Here is a 27,661-nt window from a genome sequence, read left to right as displayed (position 1 = left end):
TGGACATCAAAATTTGTTTTAATTTATATAAATAAAAGGAAATGTTCTACTTAAATAATGATTCATCGGGGTCTTCTTGTATAATACAAAGTTCTTCCATGGGAGTCTGATGATTTTGAGGCCAGCAACTCTTCTCACATGTGTAAATTAGAATCGTTCCAAATTCTACAGAAAGACCTGAAAGATACAACATATTCAGGATTCTAACAAAGAGGACGTGTTAGGAGATATACTCAGTATTTGAAGTTTGCTTAGTGGATAGAGCCCAGACTCTGGAGCAAGACTTCCTGAGTTCAAATCCCAGTTTTACCACCTGAGTAAGGGACTTCACCACTCTGTAATAATGACCCTACTTATCATGATGATACAATTGTTGTGAGGAGGAGTGCCCGGGTGGCTCAGTTAAACGTCTGCCTTTGGCTCAGATCATGATCCCAGGGTCCTGCAATCAAGGCCCTTGTGGGGCTCCCTGCTCACTGGGGAATCTGCTTCTCCCTCTCCCTCTGCCCCTTGTCCCTACTTGGGCTTGTGCTCGCTAGCTCACTCTCTCTTTCAAATAAATAAATAAAATCTTAAAAAAAAAAAAAAAGATTGTTGTAAGGAGGAGTAAATAAACTAGTGCGTGTAAGATACTTACAACAGAGCTTGGCCTATCTTAAGTGCTCAATGTAAAACAAAGAGGTTAACGAGAAGATAATAGAAGGAAGGAGAACGATGACGCAATATCAGGGTAGCTGGTGTTGCTACAGAAGTGATTTTACCCGATAAGCTGAAAAAATAATTAGGAACAGCAAAACCAGTATTCAGTGTAGCTTTCATCCACACTCTTCCCCACAGTAAGTGACCACTGATGATGAAAAGCAGATTTAACATAAAAATATACTTTAAAGTCTTTATTATAACTGTCTAGGATACTGGACACTGGAAATAAGCTTTTTTATAGATTTTATTTATTTGACAGAGAGAGAGCACAAGCAGGGGGAGCGGCAGGCAGAGGGAGAAGGAGAAACAGGCTCCCCATTGAGCAGGGAGCCTGATGCGGCGCTCGATCCCAGAACCCTGGGATCAGGACCTGAGCTGAAGGCAGATGCTTGCTTAACTGACTTAGCCGCCTAGATGCCCCTCACTGAAAATCATTTAAAAATATGTCATGGGGCTGGGGGGCCACCTGGGTGACTCAGTTGGTTAAGCATCTGGCTCTTGATACCAGTTCAGGTCTTGATTTCAGGGTCATGAGTTCAAGCCCTTTGTTGGGATTGATGCTGGGCATTGAGCCTACTTAAAAAAAAAGTTGAGGAGTGCTTGGGTGACTCAGTCAGTTAAGCGTCCAACTCTTGATTTTGGCTCAGGCCATGATGTCAGGGTCCTGAGATGGAGCCCTGCGTCAGGCCCCATGCTCAGCATGGAGGCTGCTTGAGGTTCTCTCCTTCTCCCTCTGCCCATACCCCTGCTCACACACTCTCCCCCCCCAAAATAAATAAATAAATAAAATCTTTTAAAAAACCCCACAAAACTTCATGGGGCTCCTGGCTGGCTCAGTCAGTGGGTAGAGCATGTGACTCTTGATTTCGGGGTCGTGAGTTCAAGCCCCAAGCTGGGTGTATATATTACTTACTTACTTGTTTAGTTATATACATACATACATACATACATACATACATAAATGTCACACTAAGAGAACACACTATCTCCAAAAAAGGATTCTCACACACACACACACACACACACACACACACAAAATCCTAAGGGCTTACAGAAATTTATCAGTGGACAGACTGTGAAGAATAACACCAAGAAAACATGATCAACAAGAACTCCTGCTGATACCAGAACAGGAAAACAGGAGTCAACAGGAGGAGCTGGACAAGTGGTTTGGAGCAGCAAAGGAAAACGTGTTGAAAGGAAAATGCAGGCAGGGACAAAGGAAAGAAAAGCACTGAAGACAGAACTAACAAGGCCAAAATAGAGCTGATTTGGGAGAAATGACCTGGTGAATTTGAGATAATTTCCAACCAGAATGGGCACCACGTACTTTGCAGAGGGCATAAGAAAGCTGGAATCTGAGAACTGGTAGCCACCAGGGTAAGAAAGAAGGAGGGGCAAGAAATCAGATGGAACAAAATACCAAACAGCAGAGTACCATACATGAGGCCTGAGCCCAGGGGCCTGGCACAGCAGAAGGGCCAGGGAGGGGTAGGAGAAAGAGGAAACTAGGTGGAGGTCAAAACAGCCGCACTACACATCTAATGAAAAACATCAGAAGCTGCAAGGAACAGAAAAGACAGGTGAACCCTAACTACAGGTAGAAAGAAAGGCTTGAGAGAACCTCAGCGAATGCAGAGGGAAAGAAGAAAGATGTGAGCACAGGAGAGGAGAGAGGTGAGCAACGCAACTGCTACTGTTTCAGGAGAAAAGCTACAAATGCGACAGAAAAAAATATTCAGAAATTTAAAAAATTGAAAGAAAGAAAAACTAAAGGCAGGCCCGAAAATCCACCTTGTCCCAGGATGAGAGGATTATGGAACAATGCAACAGCAAGACACGTTAGTTCAGAGACTGGACTTCACAAATAAAGAAAAATCTACAGGGGCTAGCATAAATGTTAGTTACAAAGCAGGGGGAAATCAGACCACCCTCAGACTTCACTCAAAGCCTAAAGATATCAATATAAAAGATCTTAGGGATTTGGAGAAAAATGTACTTTTCCATGAGACGGGGCCGCGGGAGAGGCCAGGAGAGCCAGAAGGGCTGTCACTCTGAGGACATGATAGCACCGGCTCTACCACCGTTCGGAAGAAAAAGTGGGACCTCAGGATTTTATACACAGTTTGTCCTTCAATACAAAGGCAGACATTCTGAAGTAAGAGTAACAGCTCTATGTCCTCCTTGAGACTAGCACTTGATAGAATGTAGCCACCAGAGAAGAACCAAAATAAAAGATGCAGGGGGATGGAAAAGCTCACTGAAAAGAATGGTGTGAGCACGCAAACCACTGAAACACTTGAGAACAAAAGCTTATTAGCTGTAACAATCATGGTGACAGGGTACAGACTTATAAACCTCAATGAGGTACAAATAATACTAAAATGGGTGGCTGGCTCAGCTGGGGGAGCATGGGACTCCTGATCTCGGGGTTTTAAGTTCAAGCCCCCACAATGGGTGCAGAGATTACTTGAAGAAATAAAAAAATCTTTTAAAAAAATACTAAAATATTTGGAGGTGGAACAGGGCATAAATTTCCTTATTATAGTAAAAGGCCAAATTCATGCAATCTAAAATTGAAAAATGGAATGAATGTAATTCTCTGAGCTTCAGAAGCATCTTTTAGCAACTAGGTAAAAAAACCCATTGCCTATGGTCCAGCAACTGCCTCACATACACTTACTTTTCCTTATGTTGAATTTGCACACGTTTATTCCAATATTCTTAATTAGTACGTACTGAATTTTCCTGTCTTTAGAAATTTTTTTTTTCTAGCCATCTATCTACCTAAACTTTCTATCTGTATTAATGTCAAGAACGATGACTAGAATGATGTTGACCAATGTTGCTAGTGATGGTGATTTCCAAGGTTCACCAGACATTTACAGAAAATCTCCAACATAACATTCGGGGATCAGAAAAATTACAGGAAGGGCGCCTGTCTGGCTCAGTCTGTGGAGTACGCAACTCTTTTTTTTTTTTTTTTTAAGATTTTTAAAATTTATTTATGTGACAGAGAGACAGCCAGCGAGACAGGGAACACAGCAGGGGGAGTGGGAGAGGAAGAAGCAGGCTCCCAGCGGAGGAGCCTGATGTGGGACTCGATCCCAGAACGCCGGGATCACGCCCTGAGCCAAAGGCAGATGCTTAACAACTGCGCTACCCAGGCGCCCCGGAGTACGCAACTCTTGATCTCAGAGTTATAGGTTCAAGTCCCACGTTGGGTGTAAAGATTACTTAAAAATATCTTTTAAAAAACTGCAGAAAATAGACAACATGAGTAACAACTGAAAACTTAAAACAGACCACTTTTTTTTTTTGTAGTGGGTTCCATGCTGGGCTCCACGTGGGACTTGAACTCGACCCTGAGATCAAGACCTGAGCTAAGATCAAGAGTAGGATGTTTGACTGAGCCACCCAGATGCCCCTAGACTTTTTTTTTTTTTTTAAGATTTTTATTTATTTATTTGACAGAGAGAGACAGCCAGCGAGAGAGGGAACACAAGCAGGGGGAGTGGGAGAGGAAGAAGCAGGCTCCCAGCGGAGGAGCCTGATGTGGGGCTCGATCCCAGAACGCTGGGATCATGCCCTGAGCCGAAGGCAGACGCTTAACGACTGAGCCACCCAGGCACCCCCCGCACTACTTCTTAACGATATAAAAGAATTCATCAAACAAAACAAAACAAAAAGGTGATATGAAAAAGTTTCAGAGAACAAGAAAAAGCTTTTGAAAAATAAAAATAGAACAGCCAAACTAAATTCAAAAGAAGGGTTAGAAGATAGAGCTAACAAAGACATAAAGTTAAACAGAAGCACTCAGGCCCAAAAGTCATACACCATATGACTGCATTTGTGTGAAGTTCCAGAACAGGCAAATTCTTAAGGGCACAGGGAGAGTGATAACCCTAGAGGGGGAAGGAGGCCCAAGGGAGCTTTCTGGGTCACTGCAAACACTCCCCATCTTACTCTGGGAGGTGACTACAAGAGAGTATTTATGTAAAAACTCACCAAGCTGTAGGCTTAAGATTGGGGTACTTTACTGCGTGCTTCCTTTTTAAAAAGGAAGTACATGGCAAGGATTTCCTGAATATGCAACCAAAAGCACAGGCAACAGAAGTAAAAATAGATGAATTGGACTACATCGAAATTAAGAACTTAGGTGCACCAAAGGACACAATTAACAATGAAAAGGCAACCTACAAAATGGAGGAAAAGATTTGCAAAAATCACACCTGATAAGGGGTTCATATCTAGAATATAAAAAGAACTCTTACAACTCAGCAACAAAAAGTCAAATAACCTGACTACAACAAACAGTAAGACTTGAGTAGACATTTCTCCTAAAATGATATGTAAATGGCTAACAATTCATTCATATGAAAAGATGCTCAATGTCATTAATCATTAGGGAAATACAAATTGTAACCACAATAGATACCATGGCACATCCATTAGGATGGTTACTATAAAAAAAATTAAAAAATAAAAAAAACGGAAAACAAGTGTTGGTGAGGATGTGGAGAAACTGAAATTCTTGTGCACTGTTCATTGGGAATATAAAATGGTGCAGCCACTATGGAAAATGTTATGGTGGTTCCTCAAAGAATTAAAAATGGAATTACCATATGATCTAGCAATTCCGCTTCTGGTATATATATCCAAAAGAACTGAACGCAGGATCTTGAAGAGAGATTTGTACGCCCACGATCATAGCAACAATATTCACAATAGCCAAGAAGCAGAAGCAACCCGAGTGCTCAACAAATGAACAGATGAACAAAATGTGGTAGATCCATACGACAGAGTATTATTCAGCTTTAAAAAGGAAGGAAATTCTGACACACGGTACGACATGGATGAACTTCAAAGACCTTATACTAAGTGAAATAAGGCAGTCTCAAAGGACAAATACTATGATTCCACTTATACGAGGTATCTAAAGTAGTCAAATTCACAGAAATAGGAAGTAGAACGGTGGTCGCCAGGGGCCGAGGAGAGGGGGAAATGGGGAGTTGTTAACAGTGATAGCGTTGTAGTTTTTCGAGAGGAAAAAGTTCTGGAGAATGGCTGCACAACCATGTGAATAAGCTTAACATTACTAAATTGCACTTAGAAATGGTTAAGATGTTAAATTTTCTGTTATATATTTTTTACGACAACTAAAAAGAAGAATAAAGTACAAAGTTGAAGAAAACTCCTGGAAAGTGAAACAAAAATCAGAACAAAAGAGAAGAGAATCAAAACAGAAGTTCCCATAAAGGCACAACAAGAAAAATGGAAGAGAATCATCAAAGAAGCTGAAGACATGAGTTTCTGAACTGAAAACACCTACCACGTACTCCGCACAATATACACAATTTCAGAATAACAAGGATAAAGTGAAGATTCTAAAAGTGACGTGGAAGCAAGAGAGTTCCCATTCAAAGGACTAACAGTCAGAATGGGACTGCTTTCTATAGCAACACAGGATGCTAAAAGAATGAGGTTATATCGGGGCATCTGGCTGGCTTAGTAGGTAGAGCATGTGACTTTTTGATCCTGGGGTTGTAAGTTCGAGCCCTATGCTGGGTGTAGAGAGTACTTACAAATAAAAAAAGGGGGTGCCTGGGTGGCTCAGTCGGTTGAGCATCAGGTCATGATCCTGGAGTCACGGGATTGAGCCCAGCTCAGTGGGGAGTTTGCTTCTCCCTCTCCCTCTGCCCCTCCCTTCCGCTTGTACGTTCTCTCTCTCTCTCAAATAAATAAATAAAATCTTGAAAAAAAGAAAAAAAAGAATTATCACTTCCAGGGGCACGTGGCTGGCTCAGTCAGTGGAGCATGCACCTCTTGATCTGGGGGTCATGAGTTCAAGCCCCACGTTGGAAGTAGAGATGACTTAAATAAACAAATATTTTAAAAATAAAAAATAAAAGATAAAAAATATTTTTAAAAGATATCAACACAGGAGCGCCTGGCTGGCTCAGCTGGTGGAGTGTGTGACTCTTAATCTTGGGGTTGTGGGTTTGAGCCCCACGCTGGGTGTAGAGATTACTTAAAAATAAAAAAATTTTTTTTAAATTATCAAAAGCAAAAGAAAAAAGTCAACAAAATGAAAAGACAACCTACAGAATAGGAAAAAATATGTGCAAATCATATATCTTTTAAGGGGTTAATATCCAAAATATATGGAGAACGCATACAATTTACCAGCAAAATAATACAAACAATCCAATTTAAAAATGGACAAAGGACATGAATAGATATTTTTCCAAAGACGATATGTGAATGGTCAACAGATGCAGGAAAAGGTACTCAACATCACTAATCACTAGGTAAGTGAAAAATCAAAACCACAATGAGATACCACCTCATGCCTGTTAGAATGGCCATCAACAAAAACTCAAGAAATAACAAGTGCTGGCAAGAATGTGGAGAAAAGGGAACCCTTGCATCCTGTTATGGGAATGTAAATTGGTATTGCCACAGTGGGAAAATAGTACGGAAGTTCCTTAAAAAACGAAAAATGGAAATACCACATAATCCAGCAATTCTATTACTGGGTATATAGAAAATGAAATCATTATGTCAAGGAGATACCTGCACCATGTTCACTGCAGCATTATTTAAAATAGCCAAAACATGGAGCGCCTGGGTGGCTCAGTTGGTTGAGAGTCTGACTCTTGATTTTGGCTCAGGTCATGATCTCTCAGGTTGTGGGATCAAGCCCTGAGTTGGGCTCCGTGCTCAGCATGTGGCGCCTGCTTGTCCCTCGCTCTCTGCTCCTCCCTTTGCTCACGTTCTCTCTCTCTCTCTCAAATAAATAAATAGCCAAAACATGGAAACAACCTCAGTGTCCAGTGACAGATGAATGGATAAAAGGTGTGATACACACACACACACACACACACACACACACACACACACACTGGAATACTATTTAGCCACATAAAGAAGAGAATCTTGCCATTTGCAACAACATGGATGGATCTTGAGAAAATTGTCCTACGTGAAATAAGAAGAGGAAGACAGGGGCGCCTGGGTGGCACAGCGTCTGCCTTTGGCTCAGGGCGTGATCCCAGCGTTGTAGGATCGAGCCCCACATCAAGCTCCTCCACTAGGAGCCTGCTTCTTCCTCTCCCACTCCCCCTGCTTGTGTTCCCTCTCTCACTGGCTGTCTCTCTCTCTGTCAAACAAATAAATAAAATCTTAAAAAAAAAAAAAAAAGAGGAAGACAATACTGTATGATCACACTTGTAATTAAAGGAAAAAAAAAAAAAAGGACCCAAAACTCATAGAAAAAAGATCAGATTTGGGGTTATAGAGGTAGGGGGTAGGAAGAAACAGAACTGGATGAAAGTGGTCAAAAGGTACAAATTTCCAGTTATAAGATAAATAAGTATTAGAGATGTACATTTGGAAAGTTTTTAAGAGGACAGATCCTAAGAGTTCTCACCATAAGGTAAAAAAACAATTTTTTTCTTTCATATCTGTATGATTGGTATTAATTAAACTTATTGTGGTAATCATTTTAGAATATATGTAAATCAAATTAGTATGATGTACAAACAGTGCCTAAGAGTTCAATATTTTGAATTTGCACCAAACAGGGAAGAAATAAAACAAATACTTCACTAAGAAAAATACGAAGACATCAAAAAATAAGGGCTCAAAGGATTGGCCTTTATAATACACTCACTGAAATCCTGGTTAAAAATATGTATAACAGGGGCGCCTGGGTGGCTCAGTCGGTTACGCATCTGCCTTCGGCTCAGGTCATGATTTCAGGGTCCTGGGATGGAGCCCTGCATTGGGCTCCCTGCTCAGCAGGGTGCCTTCTTCTCCCTCTCCCCCCCCCCCCCGCTTGTGCTCTCTCTGTCAAATAAATAAATAAATAAATAAATAAATAAATAAATAAATAAAATCTTTAAAAAAACAATATGTATAACAAAAATTTTCAACTATATGCTATTAATACACGAAAGGGCAAAATAAAACTAACATTTTTTTCTAAAGAACGAATGAACCCTCTTTTAAGTTGGCTTAATTATCTCCACTAAACATAATTGTTGTAATTATTGCTTTGCTATTATATTTGCTTTTCCTGGTGTCTTTGTAAGGATCACAAAGGCATTATGAGTTTATGTAGCTGCTCACATGGTGTTTTTCTTAATTGAAATATAATTCACATGCCATAAAATTCACCATTTTAATTTTATTTATTTATTTATTTTTAAAGTAGGCTCCATACCCAGTGTGGAGCCAACATGGGGCCTGAACTCACAACCCCAAAATCAAGACCTGAGCTGAGATCAAAGGCAGAGTGTCTACATACTATTGAAAAAGGTTGGTATTATTCAACTAGATTGTTAAGATGTTAATTGTAATCCCCAAAGTAACTACTAAATGAGTAACTCAAAAAAAGAAAGGGAATCTAAATGAATGTTATATTACTGAAAAAAAAATCACCTAAATACAAAGAAAGAAAGAAGGAAAACAGTCAGTCATGGAAGAATTAATTAAAAAACAAAAATACTGTAAGACATACAGAAAATAAATAGCTAAATGGCAGAAGTAAATCCTTCTTTATCACTAATGACATTAAATGTAAATGGATTAAGCTCCATTAAAAAAAGGAACTGGCAGATTGGATATAACAAAAATAAAACAAGATCCATCTATACACTATAAGAGACTCTCTAGATACAGGGACACAAAGAGAATGAAAGCAAAAGGATAGAAAAATATATTCTAAGCAAACAGTAACTAAAATAGAGCAGGGGTGGCTGTATTATCATTAGATAAAATACACTTCAAATCAAAAAATGGTTACAAGAGACAAAGAGGGACGTTATATGTCGATAAAAGTTTCAACAAGGTAAGAAGATGTAACAATTATAAACATATACACTTTCATATGCAGAGGCCCAAAATGTATGAAGCAAAAACCGACAGAACTGAAGGGAGAAACAGACAGTACTACAATAAAAGTTGACTTCAAAACCCCACTTATAGTCATGGATGAAACAACCAAACATAAGATCAATAAGGAAACAAAGGATCTGACGAGGCTATATATCAATTAGCACCAACAGGTACATACAAATAAATAGATAAATAAATAAATAACAGGCGCGCACAGAACACTCCACTTAACTACAGCAGTAAACACACTCTTTCAAATGCACATAGACTATTCTCCAGGATATACCATATGTTAGGCCACAAAGTAAGTCTCAATAAATTAGAAAGATTGAAGTCATACAAAGTTATCTTTTCCAATCACAATGATATGAAACTGAAATAAGTAACAAGGAAAACTGGAAAATTCACAAATATGTGGAAATTAAACACTTTTAAATAACCAATAGGTCAAAGAAGAAATCATTAAGGGCAATTAGACAATATATGGGACAAATGAAAACAAAAACACAAAATAGCAAATCTTACGAGATGTAGTAAAAGCAGTGCTAAGTGGAAAATTGAGAACTGCAAACATGTACATTAAGAACAAAGAGGGGCACCTGGGTAGCTCAGCTGGTTAAGCTGCCTACTCTTGATTTCAGCTCAGGGTCCTGGGATCAAGCCCCGTGTGTGAGGGTGTGTGTGTGGGTGGGGGAGGTTCCACGCTCAGCAGGAAGTCTGCTTCAGGATTCTCACGCTCCCTCTGCTCCCCCCCTTAGTCTCTCTCTCAAATTAACAAATAAAACTAAAAAAAAAAAAAAAAAAAGGACAAAGAAAGTTCTCAAATCAATGACCTAACTGTATTCCTTGAGGAACTAGAAAAAGACCACCAACCAACCAAAGCTAGCAGAAGAAAAAATAAAAGATAGAGTGGAGATTTAAAAAATGGACACTATAAAACAATAGAGAAAAATCTAGAAAGTCAACAAATCTTTATCTGGAATGAGTAAGAAAAAAAGAGAGAAGACTCAAGTTACCAAAATAAAAAATAAAGTAGGGACATTACTACTAATTTTACAGAAAAAAAGGATTATAAGAGAATACTATGAACAGTTGTCTAGCAACAAATCAGATAACCTAAATGAAATGGACAAACTACTAGAAACATGCAATCTACCAAAACTGACTCAAGAAATAGAAAACATGAATAGACCTGTAATTAGCAAGGAGATTAAACCAGTAATCAAAAACCACCCAACAACAAAAAAGCCAAGAACTAGACGGTTAACTAGTGAATATGACAAAACACTCAAAGAATACCAATCCTTCTTAAACTCTGCCAAAAAACTAAAGAGAAGGGAATGATTACTAACCCATTCTACAAGGCATTTTTTTTTTTTTAAGCAGGCATCTATGCCCAACATGGGGCTCAAATTCACAACCCCGAGATCGAGAGTTATATGTGGGGTGCCTAGGTGGCTCAGCTGGTTGAGTGTCCAACTCTTGATCTCAGCTCAGGTTTTGAGCTCATGGTCATGAGTTCAAGCCCCACCATTGGGCTCTGTGCTGCACATGGAGCCTGCTTTAAAAAAAAAAAAAAAGTAAATAAATAAATAAAGAGTTGCATGATCCATCAAATGGGCCACCCAGGTGCCCCAAGGAAAGCATTACTTAATACCAAGTCTAGACTAAGACACTACAAGAAAATTATAGACCAATATTCCTTATCAATATAAGATACAAGGATGCCTGGCTGGCTCAGTGGGTAAAGCATGTGGCTCTTAATCTCAGGGCTGTGAGTTCAAGCCCCACGATGATATAGAGATTGCTTAAATAATCTTAAAAAAAAAGAAAATAAATGTAAGATACAAAAATCCTCAACAAAATATTAGCGAACAAAATTCAAGAGCTTATTAAAAAGACTTATACACCAGGGTGCCTGGCTGGTTTAGTCAGTATGCAGGTGACTCTTGATCTCAGGGTTCTGAGCTTGAGTTCCATGTTGGGTGTAGAGATTACTTAAAAATAAAATCTTAAAAAAAAAAAAAGATTTATACACCATGATACAGTAAGATTTATCCCAACATGCAAAGGTGGTTAAATATACAAAAATCAATGTAATACACATTAAGAAAATGAACAGAATTGCATGATCACCCCAACTAATGCAGAAAAGGCATCTGACAAAAATCAACACCCTGAGTGATAAAAGTATCTCCATAAACAGAAGGGAAATTCCTCAGTCAGGAACAAGATTAGGATGCCCACTTTTGCTACTTCTAATCAACACAGAGGTTTTAGAGGAATAAAGCAAAAAAGAAAAAAAAAAAAATAAAAGGCAAAATTGGAAAGGAAGGCATAAAATGACCTACTGCAGATCATTTCATTTTATATGCAGAAAACCCGAACTATCCATGCGAAAACACGGGGTTTCATATATTTTTCCTATTGTGTCTATATTCTCCTTTGAAATCTCTGCCTTAGCCTTTATTTCTTCCTTTCTTTTGCTAGCTTTGGTTGGTTGGTGTTCTTTTTCAAGTTCCTTGCAGTATATGTTAGGTCACTGATTTGAGATCTTTCTTTGTTTTTAACATACGTGTTTTCAGCTCTTTTCTTTCAGCACTACTTTCATTGCCTCTCATAAATAAAATCAGCAAAGCTGCAGGATAAACAATCAACACCCCAAAATTAGTTGTATTTCTATACACTTGCAATGAACAATCCAAAAAGGAAATTAAAAAAATGAAATACTTAAGAATAAATTTAACCAAGGAGGCAAAACACTTGTACACTGAAAACTGTAAAACACTATTGAAGGAAATTAAAGACATAAATAAATGGAAAGATATCCAGGTTGATGAACTGGAATAATTAATATTAATATAACAGCTCAGTCAGAAGAGCATGCAACTCTATCTCAGGATTATGAGTTCGAGCCCTACACTGGGGGAGGGATTACTAAAAATAAATAAATAAACTTAAGGGCGCCTGGGTGGCTCAGTTGGTTGAGCATCCAACTCTTGATTTCAGCTCAGGTCATGATCTCAGGGTTGCGAGATCGAGCCCTGCTTTACGCCCAGTGTGGGGCTTGAACTCACGACAGAGCCAGCCAGGTGCCCCTATTACTTTTATTATAAAAACTTTTAGGGGCGCCTGGGTGGCTCAGTCGTTACGCGTCTGCCTTTGGCTCAAGGCGTGATCCCGGCGTTCTGGGATCGAGCCCCACGTCAGGCTCTTCTGCTGGGAGCCTGCTTCTTCCTCTCCCTCTTCCTCTCCACTCCAGGAATACCTCCCCCTGCTTGTGTTCCCTCTCTCGCTGGCTGTCTCTCTCTGTCGAATAAATAAATAATCTTTAACCAAAAAAAAAAAACTTTTAATTTTTGTTTAAAAAGACCATATGATGATGGTAAAATAATAACTATAATCATGCAAGTTATTTAAAAAAAATTTAAGAGATTTTTTTATTTGAGAGAGAGAGAGAGCATGCGAGCACGAGCAGGGGGAACAGCAAAGGGACAAGCAGTCTCCCCACTGAGCACAGAGCCCAACTCGAGGCTCAATCCCAGGACCCTGATATCATGCCCAGAGCAAGTCAGACGCTTAATGAACTGAGCCAGCCAGACATCCCATAAAAGGTATTTTTTAAATTTTTAAGTAAGCTCTATGCCCAACATGGGGCTTAAACTCACAACTTCAAGATCAAGAGTCACTTGCTTTTCCAACTGAGCCAGCCAGGTGTCCTAAGTTATTTTTTTAAAACATTATTTATATTTTTTATTTTTTAAGGTTAAAGAAAATTTTTTTTTTTTTAGTATCTCTATACCCAACGTGGGTCTCAAACTCATGACCTTAAAACTGAGTCACATGCTCTTCCAACTGAGCCAGCCAGGTGCCCCTGTGATAGTTATTCCCCCTCTCCCTGCTCCCAGTATTTTCTTTAAATAATAATAAATTTTGGGGGCGCCTGGGTGGCTCAGTCGTTGGGCATCTGCCTTCGGCTCAGGCCACGACCCCAGAGCCCTGGGATCAAGCCCTGTGTTGGACTCCTCCACTGGGAGCCTGCTTCCTCCTCTCCCACTCCCCCTGCTTGTGTTCCCTCTCTCGCTATCTGTCTCTTTGTCAAATAAACAAACAGAATCTTTAAAAAATAAATAAATAAATAATAAATTTTGACTATAACATTTAAGTTTTTAGGTTTTTTTGTTTTGTTTTTTAAGTAAACTCTACCCTCAATGTGGGCCTTGAACCCACAACCCTGAGATCAATAGTCACATGCTCCACCAACCTAGCCAGCCAGGGGTTCCTGATACGAAATCTGAAGGATAGAAAATAGCTCGGCCTTAAACCAACCAAATGGTATCAGTGTTAGTGTTGGATTATAAATTTCCCAAATTTTTGTAACATGCTTATATTTTATAAGTAAACAAAAATGAAATGATAGCCTTTCCTTTTAAAATAATTCCATATTAGTGCAATAAATCCACAAACTCAAATTAATAAAAGGGCTTATTACCTAAATTAGTGCTTCTGAGCATGCTGACCAGTGCTGGCATAAGCTGAAACTCAAATGTCCTTCGGACTCCACAGTGGCTGCAGGCTGGGAGCTCAGTGACTTCTGATGTAGGGCAGGTCAAAAAGAGTGGTTCTCCACTCCAGGAATACCTACAGCAAGGAAATAAAGAATCCTGAAGGACCATACACAAGTCACATTCCAACATCAGAGACAATGCTTTGCAAACTTGGCCTCCTTCTTGAAGAATACCAGGAGCAAAACCAGAGAGCAAAGAAAATCCAAAGACCCAAACCTACTAGCAAGCCTGTGGAGCTCAGCGAGATACCTGACATCTTGTCAAGGCACCAAAGCCAATGCTGAACTGAGTCGAACTACGACTACAACAAAGTCCAGACTGAGCTCAACCACAGAGTAAGCAGATTGGACTTCCAACCTACTACCTTACAGGAAAAGGGGCACGCCCTTCTAAGGAATAAGTATTTACTTCAGTACCTACCATTCTTCAACATACGATCTCTGGTAAATAATAAAAAGAAATTAGGGGGCGCCTGGGTGGCACAGCGGTTAAGCGTCTGCCTTTGGCTCAGGGCGTGATCCCGGTGTTATGGGATGGAGCCCCACATCAGGCTCCTCCGCTATGAGCCTGCTTCTTTCTCTCCCACTCCCCCTGCTTGTGTTCCCTCTCTCGCTGGCTGTCTCTATCTCTGTCCAATAAATAAATAAAATCTTTAAAAAAGTAAAAATAAAAATAAAAAGAAATTAGATATACAAAACAGCAGAAAATTTACTTATTTATTGGAGAGAGAGTGTGTGCGTAAGCTGGAGGGATGGTGGGCAGAGGAAGAGGGAGAGAGAGAACCAGAACCCTAAGCAGGCGCCACACTCAGCACAGAGCCCAATGCAGGGCTCGGTCTCATGACCAGAGCCAAAATCAAGAGTCACACACTTAACTGAGCCACCCAGGTGCCCCAAGAGCAGCAGAAAAATTTAACCCACAAAGAAAGTTAATACAAGAATACCCACAGGGGCGCCTGGGTGGCTTAGTGGGTTAAGCATCTGCTTCAGCTCAGGTTATGATCTCAGGATCCTGGTATCGAGCCCCTCCTTGGGCTCCCTACTCAGCGGGGAGTCTGCATCCCCCTCTGCCTGCCGCTCCCCTGCTTGTACGCATACTCTCTCTCCAAGAAAGAAAATCTTAAAAAAAAAAAAAGTATACCCACAGACAAGATCGTGGAGTTATCAGAAAAAGACTTTAAAATAAGATCTTAAACAAACAATAAAATATCAATAATAAACATATAAAAGAATCTAGCAGAAAAGGTAGACATGCATAAACAGACGAAGTTAGCACAGAAGTAGAAACTAAAAGACATTGAAAGAGGAATGCTAGCAATGAAAAATGCTGTAGCAGAGTAAAGAACTTCATTCAGGGGCACTGGGTGGCTCAGTTGGTTAAGCGTCTGCCTTCAGCTCAGGTCATGATCCCAAGGTGCTGGGATCGAGCCCCACATCAGGCTCTCTGCTCCGCGGGAAGCCTGCTTCTCCCTCTCCCTCTGTCTACGACTCTGCCTACTTGTGCTCTCCCTCTCTGTTGAATAAATAAATAAAATCTTTAAAAAGAAAAAACACACAAAACTTCATTCAATAAAGGTTAACAGCAGGTAGGAAACAACAACAACAAAAAATCTGTGAATCTGAGGAAAATAGAAATATCCAAAATGAAACAAAAAGTGAAAATAATTTAAAAAAAGAAACAGGGTCTTGAGGTGCCTGGGTGGCTCAGTCGTTAAACGTCTGCCTTTGCTCAGGGCGTGATCCCGGAGTTCTGGGATCGAGCCCCGCATTGGGCTCCTCCGCTGGGAGCCTGCTTCTTCCCCTCCCACTTCCCCTGCTTGTGTTCCCTCTCTCACTGGCTGTCTCTCTCTCTGTCAAATAAATAAATAAAATCTTTAAAAAAAGAAACAGGGTCTTTAAAAACCATGGGACAATTTCAATTTGTCTAAACATACAAGAAACTGGAGTCCTAGAAAAAGGCAAGAGAACCAAAGAAATATTTGAAGAGATAATGGCCAAAATTTTCCAAAATTCATGAACAGACATCAATGCAAAAATCCAAGAAGCTCAGCAAATCCCAAGCAGGATATATTAAAACATACAGTCACTAAAGTACATAATAGTTTAATTACATAAATACAACAAACAGAAGAAAAACAGTAAGAATTACAGCTAATTTCTAACAAACACTAAAGGCAACAAGTCAATGGAACAAAATCTTTCTAGTGTTGAATGGAAGACAAGTAAAAAATAAACTGTATATCCAATAAAATGTCTATCAAAAGAAATACAAATAAATACATTCGTAGACAAAACCTGTGTGGCTATCTCCAACAAACCCACATTTTATTTTTATTTTACTTAGTTACTTATTTATTTTTAAGTAGGCTCCACGCCCAATGCGGGGGTTGAACTCACAACCCTGAGATCAAGACCTGAGATCAACAGCTGGACACTCAACTGACTGAACCACCCACGTGCCCCTAAACTTGCATTGTAAAAAAAAAAAAAAAAAAAAAAAAAAAAATCAGAAGTCCTTCAGACTTAAAGGAAATGCCAGATGGAAGCTCAGCATGAAGGAAGGTAGAGCACCGAAAGGGTAAATGGGTGGATAAATATAAAAGACCTTCTTTATTTTTTTTAAGATTTTATTTATTTATTTGTCAGAGGGAGAGAGACAGAGCACAAGCAGGGGGAGAGGCAGGCAGAGGGAGAAGCGGGCTCCCTACTGAGCAAGGAGCCCGATGCAGGACTCAATCCCAGGACCCCAGAATCATGACCCGAGCCAAAGGCAGCTGCTTAATCAACTGAGCCACCTAGGGGTCCCATGTAAAAGACCTTCCGATCATTATTTTTATTATTTTTTAGAAGATTTTATTTTTTGTTTTAAGTAATCTCTACACCCACGTAGGGCCTGAACTCACAACCCTGAGATCAAGAGCCGCACACTCTACCAACTGAGCCAGGCGCCCCCAATCATTATTTTTAATTTTATTGTATATATATATTATCCTTAAAAACTATTGATTATTTCAAGCAAAAATAATAACGTATTATTGGATACAGAGAAGTGAACATGTGAAAACAAGATCACAAAGGGCAGGGGAAAGGTAAACAGAATTCGGTGCTACGGTTCTCAGTTCAGAAAGCAGCAAACTACTGTGTGAAGGCAGACTAGTCAGCCACAGATGCACACTACCATCACTAAAGCAAACACTGTTTATGGCAACAGAAAAAACATAAAATCATCAACTAAAAGTATTCAATTCACTGAAAAGAAGGTTAAACAAAAGGGAAAAGAGGGACAAAAAAACTAAAAAGGAAAACAGCCAATACCAGAATGACAAAAGTAACCCACCACCACCAATAATTACATTAAATGGACTCAAGAACCTATGTAAAAAGCAAATAATCTGGATAAAATAAAGGCAAGACACATACATATATATAAGCTGTTTACAAAGTATACTTTAGATCTCACCTCACACTTGTCAGAACGGCAATTATCAAAAAGACAAGAAATAACAAGCGTTGGCGAGGATGTGGAGAAAAGGGAACCCATGGGTACTGTTCGTGGGAATGTAAATTGGTGCAGCCACTGTGGAAAACAGTATGGAGGTCCCGCGAAAAATTAGAAAGAGCACGACCATATGATCCATTTCTGGGTATTTATTCAAAGCAGACAAAAGCACTAACTCAAAAAAGATACCTACCCTCATGTTCACTGCAGCAGTATTTAAATGGCCAAGACACGTAAGTAACCCGTGTCCCTCGACAGATAAATGGATAAAGAAACTGTGGCGTGTGTGTGTGTTGTATGTATATATACATGTAAGCACAGATATATACATACAACACACAACAGAAGGAAATCTTGACGTTTGCCAACAGCATGGATGGGCCTCAAGGGCATAATGCTAAGTGAAATAAGTCAGACAGAGAAAGAAATCACTTACATGCAGGACCTAAAAAAACCAAAAAAAAAAACAAACCCCAAACTCATAGAGAAGAAATTGGTGGTTTCCAGAGACGAGGGATCAGGGGTAGGAGAAATAAGTAAACTGTTTGTTGTTTTTTTTTTACTTTTTTAGTTTAAATAAATTAAAAAAAAAAAATCACTCTATATCTAAAGGAAGAGGCTGAAAGTAAAGAGTGTAAAAAATATCAACCATACAAAGATTAAACAAAAAAAAGTCAGTGTGGCTATATTGACATGAGATCAAATACAATCCAAAGAAGGAATATCATCAGAAATGAATAGGAACATTTATTTATAATTATAACAGGATCGATTCATCAGATAAATATAACAATCCTCCAAGTGCATATATCTTAAAACAGTACCAAAATGCATGAGACAAACTTTGACAGAATTAAAAGGAGAAGACATATCCGTAATCATAGTGGAAAGTTTTGACACTTTTCTCTCTGTAACTGATAAGCAAGACAAAAGTGATCAGTAACAGAAACTGGGGTTGCAACAATTGGATATTCATACAAAAAAGAACATTGAACCTCATACATTATATACAAAAATTAACTCAAAACGGATCACAGACCTAAATGTAAGAACTAAAATCAAAAACTCCTACAAGAAAACACAGGAAATCAAACACAACAAATTCTGTTACCTTTGGTTAGACAGAAATTTCTGAGGAAATAAAAAGTTGAGGGTACCTGGGTGGCTCAGTCGTTAAGCGTCTGCCTTCAGCTCAGGGCGTGATCCCAGGGTCCTGGGATCGAGCCCCACATCTGGCTCCCTGCGCAGCGGGGAGTCTGCTTCTCCCTCTGCCCCTCCCCATCCCACTGCTCAGACTCACGTGGGCACGCATTCTCCCCCCCAAATAAATAAATAAAATCTTTTTTAAAAAAAGTCAAAGTTCTCAACATACTGAAAAGATACTGTAGAGATTACTTTAAAAAAAAATCTTATTAGGGGCACTTGGGTGGCTCAGTTGGTCACTCGTCTGCCTTCAGCTTAGGTCATGATCTCAGAGTCCTGGGATTGAGCCCTGCACTGGGCTCCCTACTCAGCAGGGAGCCTGTTTCTTCCTTTCCCTCTGCCGCTCCCCCTGCTTGTGCTCTCTCCCCCTCTCTCTGTCAAATAAATAAATAAAATCTTTAAAAAAAAAATCACACTACATGATCCAAATTATGGGGTCTTTTTTGTTTTTTAAGTAATCTCTATACTCAACATGGGGCTCAAACTCACAATCCCGAGATCAAGTGTTGCATGCCCTACTGATTGAGGAGCCAGGTGCCCCCCAAATTTTGTTTTTTAAAAACACACAACTCCCGAGGCACCTGGGTCGCACAGCTGGTTAAGTGCCCAACTCTTGGTTTCGGGTCAGGTCGTGATCTTAGAGTCATGAGATTAACCCTGCATCGGGCTCAGTGTTCAGCATGGAGTCTACTTGAGATTCTTTCTCCCTCTCCCTCTGCCCCTCCTGCCCATGTTCTCTCCCTCTCTCTCTAAAATAAATAAATCTTTAAAAAAAAAACAAACAAAAACCCCACACAAGTGGAGTGCATACGTCCATACACATAAAAAAATAAGTGAACAGAATACACTAAAATCTTAGCCTCTCGGTTTGTGGAATATTAGATTTTGGTTTTCTCATTGTATTTCCCAGTATTTTCCAAATTAACATGTATTGCTTTTATAATCAAGAAAAACAATAAAAGAAAATATGCCTTTACCTCAAAATCTGCTCCTGACAAGCAGCAATTCTCTTCATGAATTTGTAAAATATCTTATCTCCACTTTTAATTATGGTCTTCTCATATTTTTCATCACCATCACTAGAAAGACTAAAAGAAGAAAAGCAGAAAACACTTTTTCGTGTCTATATCCAGAGAACTACAATTTTTAAAAGAGCAAACAAAATAATGCACATAATTTAAAAATTATAAATTTAAGCGGTGCCTGGGTGGTGCAGTCAGTTAAGTGTCACACTCTTGGTTTCGGCTCAGGTCGTGGTCTCAGGGCTGTGGGATTGAGCCCCAGGTCAGCTCCGAGCTCAGCGCGGAGTCTGCTTGGGATTCTCTCTCTCCTTCTGCCCCTTCCTGTCTCACCTCGCTCACTCTAAACTAAAGAAATCTTTTTAAAAAATCATAAATTTAATACCTTGTAATATCTAACAGTAATCCCCTACCCACCTTTCTCCCAAGCCCTGCTCCCTAGCCATTTTCAACTCTGGGATAATTATGTGCAATTTTAAAAGTTCTTATGCCCATTGACTATCTCCATTTCTTTCCCCATTATGGATTATTTTTAAACACCAACCGGTCTGCAAGCACTCCAACATTATTCTGAAAAGCTTACAAAGGAAACGGCTCTGGTAAAGAACCAGGTCATCTCTCCAAATATCCTATTATAATTCTATTATAATAGCAAAAACGATCATTCTTATTTCTTTTTTTTTTTTTTTTAAGATTTTATTTATTTATTTGATGGAGAGAGAGACAGCCAGCGAGAGAGGGAACACAAGCAGGGGGAGTGGGAGAGGAAGAAGCAGGCTCCCAGCAGAAGAGCCAGATGCAGGGCTCGATCCCAGGAGTCTGGGATCACGCCCTGAGCGAAGGCAGACGCTTAACGACTGAGCCACCCAGGCGCCCCCATTCTTATTTCTTTATGGGGCTTTGGTTTATAAAGCCTTTCAGGACCTATTGTCTCATGTGACTCCTAAAACCATATGATGAGAGAGACAACAGAGATATCAACACGACTCCCATTTCACTGGTGAGAGCTCGGGGCGGGTGTCTGACTCCTAAGCCAGGTCTGAAGCCATAGTCTACAGTCAAAACACAAATGGCATTTTTCTAACTTACCTGTCTGAGCCAATCATTTAAAAACAGAAAATAAGGTTAAAGAGATAGTAAACACATGTTCTTCTGTAGCAGTTGTCACCCCTAACTCCTTTGCTCAGCTTCTTGAGGGTACTTAGAAACAGAGCAGTGTATTCAAGCTAACTCAAGGGTGGCTGGTAAGATTGCCTTGTCTCTATCTCCTTTCTCATCCAAGAGAAGCAAAGCAGAAAGGTCCTACACATACAAGTTCTGCCTGAAAAAGTCTCCCCAAGTACTAGAATCAAACCAAAGGGTACCTACTGTGGCAGCTTCCTGATCAAGTCCCCTCTCAGGCTCAGCACACATTCTCACCTTCGGGAAAGCAGCTGTTCCATATCCAATCCTTCTTTCTGTTGATATTCCCTCAGAAGGCTATGAGCGTGATCTAGACTGACAAAATCCCTGTAATCCTCCTCATCTACAACACCGATGTAGTAGGGCAGGAACTGTGGTACCACAGAAGGCAAGGCCATCTCTTCCCCAGGAGAAACAGGAGGAGCAGCGCCCAGAACGGTATCCTGCAGGTGGAGATCTTGGAGCTGGGCAGTACAGTCTATGTCTCTGGCATTGCTGGAATCATTTCCAAAATCCAAGGTAAGCTGTGGTGGTGGCACCTCCTCACTGCCACTTCCCCAGTCATCTGCACCTTCGCACCAATCCTCAGCTGCAAGGCCATTTTCCTGTTTCTAGAAGAATATCCAGTGAATGAAGCCAAGCACACTTGGATGATCTCACCTCTTTCCTTGGCTTGAGCTACCCATTCCTTCACCGTCCCGAGGAAGCCTTCACACTGGACCTTCCCCTCTTGCACACTCTGATTCAACCTCCGGAACCTCATACACTCAAAAGCATGTTGGAGGTAACAAAAATTCTCTTCCCTTTCCAGAGGCAGGGTGGCAAATGCAGTACAGTGGTTTCTTCAACCATCTACTCCAAACTCTCTCAGTTGTGCTGAAGGAGAGAACTACATTTCCCAGACTCCTTAGCACCTAGGGTTTCACATATGATCAAGGGCCCGCTAATCAGGTCCATTAGGGAGACACAAAGTTGAAACAGAATGAGGTGGAAAGAGAGGCCATGAAGCAAAATTCTGTAGATGGATATAAAGCAAGGACCTGGAGCCAAAAGATCTCACAAGGGCAGCTTCCAGTTCACCAGACCACATCTCAGCTTTCTGATTGCAGGTGCGGTAGGTGGTATAACAGCTCCTTGACAGGCCACTTCTGAGGTGTGGTTCTGGAGGTCATTCCTGGAGTGGCCCCCTCCAACCTACCCAGTGTTAGTAAAAACCTAATTCTAAGTCTGTCTCGGTTTTAAAAAGTCAGTGTTTTTCTATTATCTGCAACCCAACCCTGACAAATATAGGTAGACACCACGGTCTTCATCTTTTCATTCCTGGTACTGCTGGTACCCTGCGCAGCACACATTTAGAACTCAGTGTATACATAAGCAGACATTCACAGGCAGAATGAGACTGAATTTTGTTCTGCAGCTACCAACTTGCCCAACTTTTTGATTCAATAAATTTAGACTTTCTTCTTGTTTGTTATATACATGTACACACATCACAGGAACTGTTTACTATAAACCCATATATATGTATTACACACAACCACATATATGCATACATCCATACTTTTTCCCCAAACAGAAACATCAGCGAGTTATGTGCCTCGAGGCCTTCAGTGTATATTAAAAGAAAAAAACAAACAAAATCTTAAAGAGATCGTACTTCACAGTTCAGAAAAGTGCAAAAACCATTCCAACGTACTTCAAAAGTGCACGGCTGAAAGTTTATCTTAAACGATATTCGGGGAAATACCCTCAAACTACAGCAAGTCATAATATGCTGATCACAACCTGTTTACCTGAGCGTCCTGCGCCTCTCTCTCTCGGATCTGCAGGCACTGGGAACGGAACACTTTCCAGCTTCGGGGTAAAAAATAAATGGCAATGAGGCTGCAACGCTGACCACCAGCCAGGTGACGGGCCCTACCCGGAGTGGGCGGTGCCCCCCAGCTCCCGCCCACTCGGCATAAAACCCGGAGGCAGCTCGAAACCTCCCCGCCTACCTGCGCGTCCCGCCGCTGCCGCACGCGGGGAGGGGGCAAGCGAACACGTGCAGGAGCCGGTGAAACGGGGAGCCTTCCAGAGGGCAGTACACCTGAACGACCAGGGCAAGAGGCTGCCTGCAACGTTCACACACTGGCCTCGGCGCTGCTACCGCCGGCAGGGCGTCCTGAGGGCAGGGGAAGAGCTAAGACTCCGGCTCTGCTCCGGGACCTCTCCCACTCCCTCACCCCGTAGCCCTCATTAGCACCCGCCGACCCCAGCTCCGGCGCTCCACCTCACCGGAAGGCCGCCCAGCTTGCTAGCAGTCCAGGCGCCCGGCCCCGTGGGGCGGCCGTGCACCGCAGTGTCTCGAAGCCCGAGCAGCACCGGCTTCCGAAAAGCCGCCATGACGACGAGACACCCACGTGGAAAGGCGAACTACGGCAGCCGAGACAGTGGGCCTCTCCGCGCACGCGCACCGGCTACACCTGCGAGACGGCCCCGCCCCCTTATGATCCTTAGGAGGATTAGGTGCCCTGAGCTGCGCAGGCTACTGCCGGTGTTGTGGGCTCAAAATCCGGGAGCCCCAGACATTATGTGCGTCCGAATGCGCTGAGGTAGGAAATACGTATCATCTGGTATGAAGTAGTCTTGCCAAAAGATTTTACCTGAAGTGGAATAATAGTACTATCGTTAAGACAAAAAAAAGTTTAATTTTTACAGAGGAAATTATGGAGCGGGCCATGAGTTGACAACTGTTGAAATTTGGCGTCAGACACATAGAGATCTGTTACACAACTTGACTTTTTTATGTTTGGAATTTTCCGTAAGGGAAATTTTTTTTAATGCTGTGGCACAACCTAGGTGAATTTTGAAAACATGCTAAGTGAAAGAAGCCAGACACAGAAGGCCAAGTTCTGGAAAAGGTGAACTTCAAAGAAAGAAATCAGATCAATTGTTGCCAGGGTTTGGGTTCAGGCTGTAGGGATTGACCTCAAAGGGATGCCAGGAATCTACCTTTTCAGGTGATGAAAATGCTATAGATCTCAACTGTGGTGGTTATGTGACTTATACATTTGTCAAAACTCAAAACCGCACCCCAAAAGAAGGTGCGTTTTTCTGTATGTATATTACACCTCAATAAACCGGATTAAAAAAAAAACCAACATGTTGCAAAAGCACTATGCAGTCTTCATACTATAGTGTGCAGAGGAAATGTGGACTTTCAAGGACTGACACCTTCAAGCAGGGTATAAATGCCTCATGTTTGGCTCCAGCCCCAGCACAGACCTGGAAAGGAAACCAGTCAGCTACTGGTTTATTATCACTGCCAATCTGCTTTAAAAGCTTTAGAAGACACTCTGAAGTCTGACCTTGGTGTTCATTTCAGGTCTAGCCAAAGAGGCTGGATGACTTGACAGATACTTGTTATTTCAAGTGAGTTTTCCAGGATATATATTTTGCTTATGGCAAAAAGAAACAAACTTCAAAACTGGTATTCTTTTTTTTTTTTTTTAAAGATTTTTTTTTTAATTTATTTATTCGACAGAGATAGAGACAGCCAGCGAGAGAGGGAACACAAGCAGGGGGAGTGGGAGAGGAAGAAGCAGGCTCATAGCGGAGGAGCCTGATGTGGGGCTCGATCCCATAACGCTGGGATCACGCCCTGAGCCGAAGGCAGACGCTTAACTGCTGTGCCACCCAGGCGCCCCCAAAACTGGTATTCTTGCTATACCACAGCAAGACATCTTCCAGCAGTTACTGAGCTTTCTCCATCATCAGTCACCTGTTTACGTAACACTGCTGACTACAAACCTTCGATCAAAGTGTGATCATAGGGGGCGCCTGGGTAGCGCAGTCGTTAAGCGTCTTTCTTCAGCTCAGGGCGTGATCCCGGCGTTCTGGGATGAGTCCCACATCAGGCTCCTCCGCTGGGAGCCTGCTTCTTCCTCTCCCACTCCCCTGCTGTGTTCCCTCTCTCGCTGGCTGTCTCTCTGTCACATAAATAAATAAATAATCTTTAAAAAAAAAAAAAAAGTGTGATCATAGCACGAACCCTTATTACTTAAGATGAATTTTTGGGCGCCTGGGTGGCTCAGTTGGTTAAGTGTCTGCCTTTGGCTCAGGTCATGATCCCAGGGTCCTGGGATCAAGCCCCACATTGGGCTCCCTGCTCAGCAGGCATTGTGCTTCTCCCTCTCCCACTCCCCCTGCTTGTCCTGTCAAATGGATAAATAAAATCTTTTTTTTTTTTAAATGAATTTTCAAGATGTTAATTGCTGCCCCATTCTGGAATTCCAGAGGCAATTTAATTATCAAATTTGAAACTGACGTTATTGTGGGGTCCTTGGAACAGTGTTAACAAAAGGGTAGTTGGGTGTGTGATTTGAAGCATTCCACTTAATGATTTTATAGGGTTTGGACTTCCCTGACAGACTCACACAAATCAAGTTGATAGTATTTATTTATGTGTATGTATGTAATCTCTGCCGACGTGGGGCTCGAATTCATGACCCAGAGATCAAAGGTCCCCATGCTTCACTGACTGAGCCCACAAGGCGCTCCTGGTTTGTATTTATTTGAGGAAGTGCAGAATGAAGACGTTGAAGTCCACTTGAATCTCACACTGAAGAGCTGTTCATGATGGTTAATTTTATGTACCAACTGGGCTAGGAGGTGCCCAGACAGCTGGTAAAACGTTACGTCTGGCATTGTCTGTGAGGCTGTTTCCAGAAAAGAATAGCATTTGCATCAGTAGACTGAGTAAAGAAGATCTGCCCTCACCAGCATGGGTGGGCCTCACCCAGTCTGTTGAGGGCCCTAAGAGAACAAAAAGGCAGAGGAAGGGTGAATTCTCTTTCTTCTTGAGCTGGGACATTGATCTTCTCCTGCCCTCAGACATCAGATCCTGGTTCTCAGGCCTTCGGACTCAGACTGAAAACCTATACCTGCCCCGGTTTTCCTGGTTCTCCAGCTTGTGGTAAACAGCATATTGTGGGACTTGTCACTTCCATCATCACATTTGCCAATTCCCATAATACATCTCACCTCGCATATATCTACATCCTACTGGATATATTTCTCTGGAGAACCCTAAATAATACACAGTTCAAGAACTCACAACCACTGGCAGCCATAGGACAAGGCAAAGCCACAAGGGAGGGTAGTGGTGGCGATGTGGGGAGGAGAGCAAGACAGGGCCCAGGGACATGTGGCCATTTGACATGTGCAAGTTCTTCCTGCATAAAGCAAGACAGGGGACATGGCAGCTGGCCTAGAGGAGCAGTGGTCCCACTCCTAAGAGATCCTTCATGTGAAGCCAGGTTAGCCTGAGGGGTTCTGCCACCTAGAATTTTTCTCTCTACAGCCTTTTTTTGTGCTTGCTCTTTTGTAATAGAGGAGGTACCTCTGATGGGAAAAGACCTTCACTTTTCATCAGCTACATTAAGAAAGCAGGTGGGCTGGGATGCCTGAGTGGCGCAATCAGCGTCCGCCTCTTGGTTTCGGCTCAGGTTGTGATCTCAGGGTCATGAGATCGAGCCCTGCGTTGGGCTCCGTGAGCATGGAGTCTGCTTGAGTTTCTCTCTCCCCCTTTCCCTCTGCCCCTCCTGCTCTCTAAAATAAATAAATCTTTATAAAAAAATAAATAGATGTAGTAAAGAAAGAAGGTGGGTTAGCAAGAGCCTCAACAGAGCCTGACTGTCTAAAAGCATCTTTGTATCACCTCTACCAAAGTGAGAAGTGGGCATTCACTTTTGGAATTAAAAACAAACAACAGAGAAGGGCTAACAATTTCTGAGTATTATTTTAAGCAGACATTTGCACCTGTATGATCACTTTCTGTAATTAGGACATTTCTTCCTTTGAACTTCCATGGGTGCATTTTGCCTTCTCCTTATGGGAGTAAAAATACAAATCCCGGCTTTCCTTGTCTTGAGGAAGGCACATGACCGAGTCAGAGTACTACCCACAAGTGGGCGACCCAGGAGAGAATGGGGTGAAGGCTGCTGTGATGAAAGGGTCGGGGGCAGCAGGGCTTTGTAAAAGGGCAGCAGTCTTCCTATCCAGATTCTGTGTCATGACCTAGGGTGTAGATCCTGGAAACTCAGCCTCTAGTCTGCCCGTCAATTCTGCTCGACTTTTTTTAAATAAAATTCACTTTCTGCCTAGTTGGCCAAAAATATTACTTAGTATATTGAATAGAAGCTAAAAGGGCGGTTTGTTCAAAATCCTTTTTTCCCCAGTGTTTGTCTTATAAAAGGAGAGAATTACCTGAGCATCTGGCCAGAAGACAATCGTCACCCTTGATCCAAACTCGGTATTCACCCAAAACAGACATAATCTGCAGCTTTTTAGAACTATGCGGTGAACAAAAGTATGCAATTCCTCCAAAGTCACGGAGGCGAGGCGTGAACAAAGGAGAGAGGATTTGCTTACAGAAGCCAAGCTGCCCCTATGACTTTGATTGTGCCCCATCCCCCTCCACTCTCTTCTCAAGGGACCATCCTCCACTCTGGACCTACTCACCACTTACAGTCAAGCCTCAACCAGGCAAGGCACATCACTCCTACTGGGCACCTAACTCCTGTGTACAGCACCACTTCTGGAGAC

At 41.5% G+C, this 27,661-nt stretch overlaps 1 protein-coding gene across 1 annotated transcript; it reads right to left on the bottom strand.

Annotated features, from left to right (window-relative positions):
- PDCD2L (programmed cell death 2 like) lies at positions 1–23,476 on the bottom strand. The gene is made up of 7 exons (XM_026484314.3): positions 23,351–23,476; positions 23,071–23,237; positions 22,867–22,927; positions 21,311–21,684; positions 19,850–19,960; positions 14,096–14,244; positions 1–177 (listed from the first exon to the last, which is right to left on the bottom strand). Exons 1-7 carry the CDS (start codon positions 23,456–23,458, stop codon positions 47–49), a joined length of 1,101 nt encoding a protein of 366 aa, XP_026340099.1. The 5' UTR covers positions 23,459–23,476; the 3' UTR covers positions 1–46.
- Positions 23,477–27,661: the final 4,185 nt, after the last annotated feature.

The sequence above is a fragment of the Ursus arctos genome, unplaced genomic scaffold, assembly GCF_023065955.2.
Source record: "Ursus arctos isolate Adak ecotype North America unplaced genomic scaffold, UrsArc2.0 scaffold_19, whole genome shotgun sequence".
Classification (NCBI taxonomy): domain Eukaryota; kingdom Metazoa; phylum Chordata; class Mammalia; order Carnivora; family Ursidae; genus Ursus; species Ursus arctos.
This window is presented reverse-complemented; position numbering and strand designations above follow the sequence as displayed.